The following is an 8,461-nucleotide window of genomic DNA, read 5'->3' on the forward strand; positions in this document are numbered from 1 at the left end:
ACCAGTGACGCTAAGCATTCTAGCCGTGTAGCCCAAATATTAAAAACGTTTTATCTCGGGACTGTCAGCGATATTGCTAAGTTTGTAAACGCGATTTCATAACTACATAGTCAAGTGACCAAATGGCATTACTAAATAAGAAAAAATGTTTTTTGGACATTCATCATTATTGCAGTGGACCCTTATTTACAATAAAATATTAAAAAATAATCACACTCTCATTCATAAATTTGATGAACTATTTAATTTTCGATTTTTTCTAGCTAAATTTCTAGTAATAAGTCTGCTATTTGACGTCAAAAACTTATGACGTTATAACGTACTATTTCATACAAAGTTCATAGAAAATATAGTTTTTGACGTTTCGAAAAAAGTATTGAATTTGACTAGTAGGAAAGTAGCCTATTATGTATCATACATACATTAACATTACATAATGAGAGTAACTAAAAGAGTAACCTATGGAGTTTCTTGCTCGTTCTTCTCCATAGGAATCTACACTTTGGAACGAGCAAATAGCTTCACTAGAGGACTGACTGACAGACTGGCGTTATTAATATTATTATTATTTGCTTTGACGTTCAAAAGTGCCTTCCTGGTCTAATTGAAATGAATAATTTTGACTTTGACTTTGACTTTAATATACTTACATGTTACCCTGTTTGTATCCCATTGATGTAGGCCCAGTTAATGGCACAGTTATCACGGTGTTTCGCTCCTCCACGGAGCATATTCAGGAGGTATTGACTCGGCGGCGCGAATGCAGCAGCATTGCGGAATAAAAAATCTAAATCTATTGTATTGTTAGTGTAGCATGATTTTCGAAAAGTAACGCCTGATTCTGTTCTACAACGTGTAACAAAATACCCATATACATCAAGAAGGGCTGATGAATACAGGTTGAATAGAGTCTCTACACGAAGTTTCAGCTTAAAATACGATTAAAAAAATATTTGTACCAAATACTTGGTATCGCATGGTTCTTGATTTTAAATCATACAAACATGTCACAACACTACAGGGGTCACTCGCTAATAATATTACGAAACTTTTCTTCTGTCAATCTGATCGCCTAGTACCTGTCTACCTAATTTTGAATCACGCGGCGGCGCGATTTGAAAAATTCATAACTTGGTACCATGAAACTTGGTACCATGAAAACATGAGTTTAAAAAACCCTTCCCGTATCGTTTGTTATGTTATCTAGAAGCCGTGCAATTGATATGTATACCCCCTTTTTGTTACACGTTGTATATTGCATTATTGATCATCTCTCCATCAACTGTTATGTCTCCAGGATGGTCCGTGTTCAGAACAAGTTGGAGAAGGCGGCGGCGTGCCTCGAGTACTTCACCACGCGTCAGTGGGCATTCGCAGACGACAACGTGCAAGCACTCTGCGCGTCACTCTCGCCTGATGACCGCAGGTACAATAAATTGTTCTTTTTTGTGACTTAGTAAGCGAAAAGCTAAAGTGGCGCCCTCAACTCAAGTAGATTACCTTTCAATAGTGAAAACCTTTTTTTAAAACACAGAATTAACACTGTAAGCCTGTCTGCCTGTCTTTCAGTCGTTCTAGCTCTCAGGAAACGATAAGCCTTAAATTAAATTGAATTGAATCTGTATTTGTGTAGTAATTTTACTATTATTATATATATTGCCTCGTTGACTAAGGGATCTCGTTCAATTCCTGGGTTTTGGTTCCTAGGTCGGGCAAAGTATTACTGGGCTATTTTTTCAGATTTTCGAATATGTCTCAGTGGTAGCACGGAGTAGTATGGTATGGTATTGTGCCCACTATCATAACCCAAATGTCACAACTGAAGCCACAACTAATATAGATTATTTTCCGTGATTACAGGACTTTTGATTTCAACGTGCGCAACATCGACTGGGACGCGTACATCGAGTCGTACGTGCTCGGTATCCGGAGGTTCCTCTTCAAAGAGAGCCCTGACACACTGCCCAAGTCCAGAGCCGTGTTGCGAAGGTATGTCTTGTTTACTATAATTGTGATTATCTGAAAACGTAACTTCTCCAGTGTTCTGGCTGTCCTTTAGTGGCGTGGAATGCTTTGCACCATCAGGTGATACGCAAAATAGTGTTTGCCATAAAAGTCATAATGTTTTTAATCTATTGCATAAGTTCTCTATCGTAAATCCGTGTATTTCACGCCCGAACAGCCAAACCAGTTAAACAACTAAACACTGCACCGTTTAATTTGCGTAAAATTTAATACTGAACTACTTTTTTTAAATTAAATCTTAGAATATCAAGATGCGTAACTAATAAATATGTCGTTATTTCCAGATTACACATAGTCCACATCCTAACCCAAGTGGCGACCGTGTTCTTCCTATGGAGATTCCTGTTCTCACGCTCGAACGCGCTCCGCTCCATCTGGCGGCGCGTCCTAGAACTGTTAACGAGGGCAGCTCGACTCTTAGCTATAGCTTGATGTTACCGAACGAAGTTCCACTCGTTAACGCCCCTTCGTTCCAAGCTTCCAATCACGCCACGATAAAAAAAACAAATTTTGACATTTGACATTTGTTACAAGATGGCGATTCCCGCCAATTCAACATTGACACCAATAGAATTGTTAAGTACACAGGCAAATAATTTAGGTAATATATTTTTCTCTTTAAAAGTAAGCTTCTACGGGGCTGTTATATTTGCTTCGGGATCTACACTGTGTTGTGGTGTTACATTGAACATAGCTGGGTACTGAGACTTCTAAACTTCTTCCACGTTGTTTCATGTACAAAAGTTAAGATTAAATAGGTCTAATGTTGTAAAAATAGTGACAACCTGTCTTCTATGTAAAATCTTGTTGAAATCTGTTCCTAAAGGCACATTGGCTGGTAACCGATGCTTTCCAAGGCACAGTGTATATCTAAATACTTCCCAAGCGCTAGGCTACTAGTTACTGATCGGATAAGTAATAGTGATTCCAATAATTTTGTACTTCAACAGCTCAATATCTAAACGATTCAAATCTGTTATTGCCTAGTTTTAATAACAATAGCGAATTGTACTCATGTTGTTGGTGAGATTATATTTTTAAAGTCAGTTGTTGTGCCAATAATAATTTGTTTTTTGGTTGAATTTATGCTTCCATGAAAACTATCATTGGGCCCATCGATCGGCTTGTAGATTTGTGGGTCGTATTCTAATGTTGATTCTATGTAACTGTTGAAAACACTGAAACATAGTTTCAGTGTTTTCAACAGCTATATTCGATGAATCAAATAATGTGGGCAATATTATGAGGATTGATGATAAGGGATTCGTATCGCACGTAACTGACATGCAGGCGGTGTTTGTAAATTTTAAGGCTGTTGACGCCTAAAAAGCCAAAGCTATGTACATTATGTTTTTGACTAAAACCGGTTTATTTTCGTTCTATAGCCTCGTATCGACTAAGTAACATTTGCCACGCAACATGACGCGTGACATGTTGTTTATTTTGATGTAAAAATGTTTTATGAGCATCAAATGTCGTGCGGAAACGTAATGCGCAACTCTAGTTTGTCTGGGGACGTATTGTTGGATAATGTTCCTAGCAAAATCATGTGTAGATCAGACAATGTTGCTAAACAAACCTTCCGCGCTGTCGTACCAACATGTTGGGCATCATGTTCCGCGGCAAATGTTGCCTAGTCGATACTAGGTTTAAGTAAAACATTGATTGAAGTTAGCATTTTTTAATAGGAACATTTCGTTTAGCGGACTCTTGTATATTTTTTCCATGATTGCAATTAGGATTTTTGACGGCTCAATAATAAATAGATGGTTTGTCGAACTAGTCAAATGCATTCGTTAAGAACAACTCTTGATTTATTTAGTTGAATGGTTTTGACACATTGGGGGTTTTCAATTTTGTGCTCCGTAGGTGGCGCTAGTGAGCCTTAAAGTCTTGTAAGTCAAATGAGTTTAGATGACTACACTAGCACCTTTGGCAGCGCAAAAATCCTGTTTCATTTTTAAGTAATAATTTGAAACTTAAGCTAAATGTATGGAGTTGTTCTTGAACGTCTATCTAATATATATTGTATTTATATAGGCACCCATGTTAAATAAAGATTCCAAAAGTTTTATTGTTAAACGAAACGAGTTAGCGAATATTTATGATGAGTGTGATTTGTTGTATCTTCTAATCGATCTTCTACTTGTCTTGTGGCTTCATCGTGATCAGTATCATGATTGTGTACTGTTGGACTATGGGCCTCCTCTAAATAAGAGGTGTTTGTCATCCTTTCTATGCCTGGCAGGCGGTTTGGAGATCATAGTTCAGGTTTATCAGAGAGCGCTGCAGCTCGGTCTCTGTCAAATGTGTAGTCCCTTTGTCGACCGGTGCAAAGAGTAGAGGAGTCTACCGTCAGAAGTTTGTTGAACATTGACTTTTATGGACTTTCTGGATCTTCCATTGTTATATTCAGCTCTGATATAGATGGATTGGTCAATATAAGAAAAGTTTCAGAATTGTTCACTCTTTCTAGGCATTTCTTTGGCTTTGTAACAGACACAGATGAAATGTTAGAAGTGATAGTCGATTGGAAGACGTAACAAATCAATGTTAAGATGGATTGTGCGATTTGATAGCGGCTAGGAGCGGTGTAGTGGTTTGTATTTGTAATATGAAATGTAGGAATGCGATGAATTAATGCGGAATTTTTACTCTCTCGTTATTATCGAAATGATTTATCGCAAACGCTAAAATTCCACGAAGGTTATTAGTAAAAATCTTGTTGTTGGAATGTGATTTTGTCTTGAAAATTTTTCCAATTTTTTCGTCAGTTTTTCGATCCTTCCTCGGGAGTCGTTATCAAGGAATCATCCAAGTTCCTCATTCGATACGCCGGCTCCCGCTATTCCTTATTTCGGCTGTAATAAAGCTCAATTTCGTAATCTTCCTAATTCGCATGCTATTTTAAATGGCTTCTACCGTAAAGTTGTGTGTAAACTGACCATGACTATTTATACGTAACAATGTTTTGAAAATATAGAAGTTCCCATGTCATAAAACTTTTGATATTTTAGGTAAACGGATGGGATGTTGGGATATCGAAGTAATTTTTGTTATTATAAAGAAATGATGCCCGTGGCCTATACAGTTAAAAATAGACAGTTCAAATATTAGTTTTTATCGCAATATTTCGTAGTTTTTACAGGATTTTTTCGTGTTTATGTGATCCAGGGGTTTTTGAACAGATGAGTGACAATGTTTCAGAATACATTTCATTTGGATTATTTTAACCTTTTGCCAAATGTCAAAGAAGCGTGCCCCGAACACCAAGTTTTAAATTCATGTAGTTTGAAGTTCGTTTTGTCATCTTATAGATGAAATGTTATAGAAAGTGTTATAATAAAAACAGTTATGAATGTAATCAAAAGGTATGAACAAAAAAAATTATCATACATGAAGATGATTGAAAAATGTAATGCTGTTTTTTTTGGCTACTATGTTCGTCTATTTAATTTTTTACATTATGGAGGTGCGACTGTGGTGTGCCAGGCATGTTTTCATTAGTTTTTGGTACTTGACTGTGGTGGTCAGATAGTAAAATTTTCCGTGTAGACAAAACTTCCAATAATTTATTTTAAATTATGTAGAAACTCACTGTCACTCTTTTGTTTTCCAAATATTCCCCATCGACAGCAATAATTTAAATTATTTACCTATATGTGGGGTTACCATTGTTATAAATAATATTTTCTAGTAAATATAATATTAAAACATACCTCAGTAACGATGGATGTGCTTAGAAACTTCCATTAATGTTGTGGAACATATTGTCACGACTAGATATAGTGCAGTCAGCTAGATTTTTAATTAAAAAAATAGATTAAAAAACATGACATGGGTCCTTCGGAGCGCTTAGACGGAGCAAGCAAAAAAAAACCTTTAAAAAAATATATTAATTAAAAAAATAAAATTCGTTCCAAAATGACGCTTCCTTAGTGATAATTAATGTAGGTATTTATTGATTTTTTTATATAAAAAAAATAATGATAATGATAATAAAAATTTTCTGTTTTTTATCTATGCTAGTGACCATGAACAGGCCTGATGTTTTTTTCCCCTTGGGTACTTATAACTTGGTTGTTTTCAGATTCAAGTTATTGTAATTCAACAATATTTGGTATAAGCTGTACTCATTAAGTAATGCCTAAGTTTTTACGACATGTTATTTAAGTGTTAGCATCTTCTTATTATATAAGTCTAACGCAGAACACTTTGGCTCTCGTATAAATTTTTTTCACAACAAACGTAAGTAAAAGACGGTCTGTCTACACGAAATTGGTGTCGATTGTATGTAATGTAATTTAAACTGTGTAAACATGCTGTTAGGATTCAAATTAGTGTATCTTTCTAGCTTAAATTCAATTATCTGTTGCCTAATTTTTTTTTCTAGAGTTTTCAATTCAATCAACTACATAAATGTTTTTTTTGTAAGTCAACTGAAAGTGAGCTCGCTTTTAAAATTATGTTAGAAATTTTGACAAACCTCGTTTGCAGATTGGACAAGCAATTTTGAATTCTATTTCGTCTGTATAAGGATGACGTTAAAGGTTGTTTAATGTATTTGCAAAAACCAATCGTTTGTGCAGCTAATATGACACTTATCTCGTATGAAATAGAAGTCAAAATCCATCAATGTAACTGCAAATAGGTTTGTGAAAATTACTAGTAACGAAAAATAATCCGAGTCGACTCCAATTTCGTGAGCAGCGCCAATTTTCTTCCAGTGTCGAATTAATTTAAGTTTTCTTTAAAAGTGTAAAACTAATGAAAAAAATAAACTTATAGGATTCCTTTAAAGGGAACGTGAATTCGAGAATGGGGGGAAGCATTGTTTATTTATCGAAATCATTGACGTGTAATAAATAAATGTTCACTCGTTAAGTCAGTGGGTTCGATAAAAAACGACTAGTGCTAGTAATTTGTTTGTTGTCTGTAAGTATATTATATGTACATTTTGAAAAAATACTACAGTCATATTGTTATTATTTTCGTGAGCTTTCTGTTCGATAATTTTTTGTATTTAATTAATATTTAAGGAAATATTGTTCGCGTTTGTTCCATTCAAATTGTCCGTACTGACTGGTTTTGTGTATATAGAATTCGTTTTACCCAAAGTTAAATCCAAATATATACATGTGGGATTATTTTCTCATTTTTTCGCTATATCTCATAATGTAGACACGTTTTGGAATGGTAAGGTTGGCGGTTTTCGAACGAAGATTCAATAATATGGCGATCCGTATTGGCTGATTTTTAAACGTAAATTTACTTTTAATTAGTGTTTATTGTAAAGGTTTGTAGTAAACGAACCTAGTACGAGTAGAAATTTATTCGGAGATGGTCTTCTTCTACTTTTAATCGGAGTAGATAGTTAAATCTACCAAAAAAACTTAAATTTAATAAAATTTGAACTAAACAAATAGTACAAAAATGATAACGAACCATGTTGAATAAAAAAAATATAGTTGTTTCTTTATTTATAATTAATTATTAAATTACTTAATTAATTAATTAAAGAATGTAAATTGATTGAGAAAAAAAATACGTATAAAACGATGACGTTTCAAATTTTATACGATCGCGCCAATTTTTGACAGTTGTTGCAAGATGGCGGCTGATGCGTTCGAAAACCGCATGATAATGCTTTAAAAAAATTGTTTTGCTTAGACGTCAGTCGTTTATGGCAATGGTATTTCATTAAAACCATGATTGGGGAGATAAAATCGTGAAGAATAGGATATATGCTCAATGGTTGATGGTCATCGTTCTGACTGGCTGGGTTAGGCGTCCAAGTAATTGGAATCATTGGAAAATGGACACTGAAATATACTACACAAGGTTTATTTTCAAGTGACATCCTTTATAACACAACCAATCTTATTATATAGCAAATCAAGTAAACATACATTTAGTTCTGCATTTAATAAACACTCATGCATTTTATAATTTGCATTTTTGCCATAGATGATTTTGAAAGTTAGAGTGAGATAACGCTATACGCTAACGCCCAGCTAGAAAAGGACGGCGATAGTCCGTAGGCAGGAGAAAACGTGACTCGGTGATAGGTCGGTATATACATGGGGGGGGTTTATTATTCCATAATGTAATAAAACAAATGTAAAGTTTTTAATTTTTCATTGAAAATCACCCAGCCTTTGAAATTCCTGAAATCCTTTTCCTTTTTCCAAAAAACTCTTATTAAAAGCTTAAAAAGATGGTGAAAAGTGGATGTACATTGTACAGTGGCATTACGTGCCGTAATGTGCACCTCTGCCTATCCCTTAGGGGTTAAAGGGCGTGACGATACAAACAAAAAGTTAAAACTAAATTACAGTGTAAATAAAACTCCAATTAAAAGTTAATAATCTATTTATATATCAAGACAACAACATCAACATGAAAAAAATAATTAAATATATTATTAACAGTAAAG

The 8,461-nt window shown here is 34.5% G+C and overlaps 2 protein-coding genes across 4 annotated transcripts in view; both read left to right on the plus strand.

Moving 5' to 3' along the window:
• Positions 1-8,153, plus strand: part of LOC118280222 (putative fatty acyl-CoA reductase CG5065) — a 65,686-nt gene extending 57,533 nt beyond the window's left edge. For both annotated transcript variants that reach the window (XM_050702056.1, XM_050702055.1), the window contains exons 11-13: positions 1,298-1,426; positions 1,861-1,989; positions 2,310-8,153. In XM_050702056.1, coding sequence (XP_050558013.1) covers positions 1,298-1,426; positions 1,861-1,989; positions 2,310-2,457 — 406 coding nt within the window. In that variant the 3' untranslated portion in view covers positions 2,458-8,153. The remainder of the gene's footprint in view (positions 1-1,297; positions 1,427-1,860; positions 1,990-2,309) is intronic.
• The window catches only part of LOC118280349 (uncharacterized), a 180,825-nt gene that overhangs the window by 119,355 nt on the left and 53,009 nt on the right, over positions 1-8,461 (plus strand). The window lies entirely within an intron of this gene.

Source organism: Spodoptera frugiperda, chromosome 21, assembly GCF_023101765.2.
Source record: "Spodoptera frugiperda isolate SF20-4 chromosome 21, AGI-APGP_CSIRO_Sfru_2.0, whole genome shotgun sequence".
In the NCBI taxonomy this organism is placed as follows: Eukaryota; Metazoa; Arthropoda; class Insecta; order Lepidoptera; family Noctuidae; genus Spodoptera; species Spodoptera frugiperda.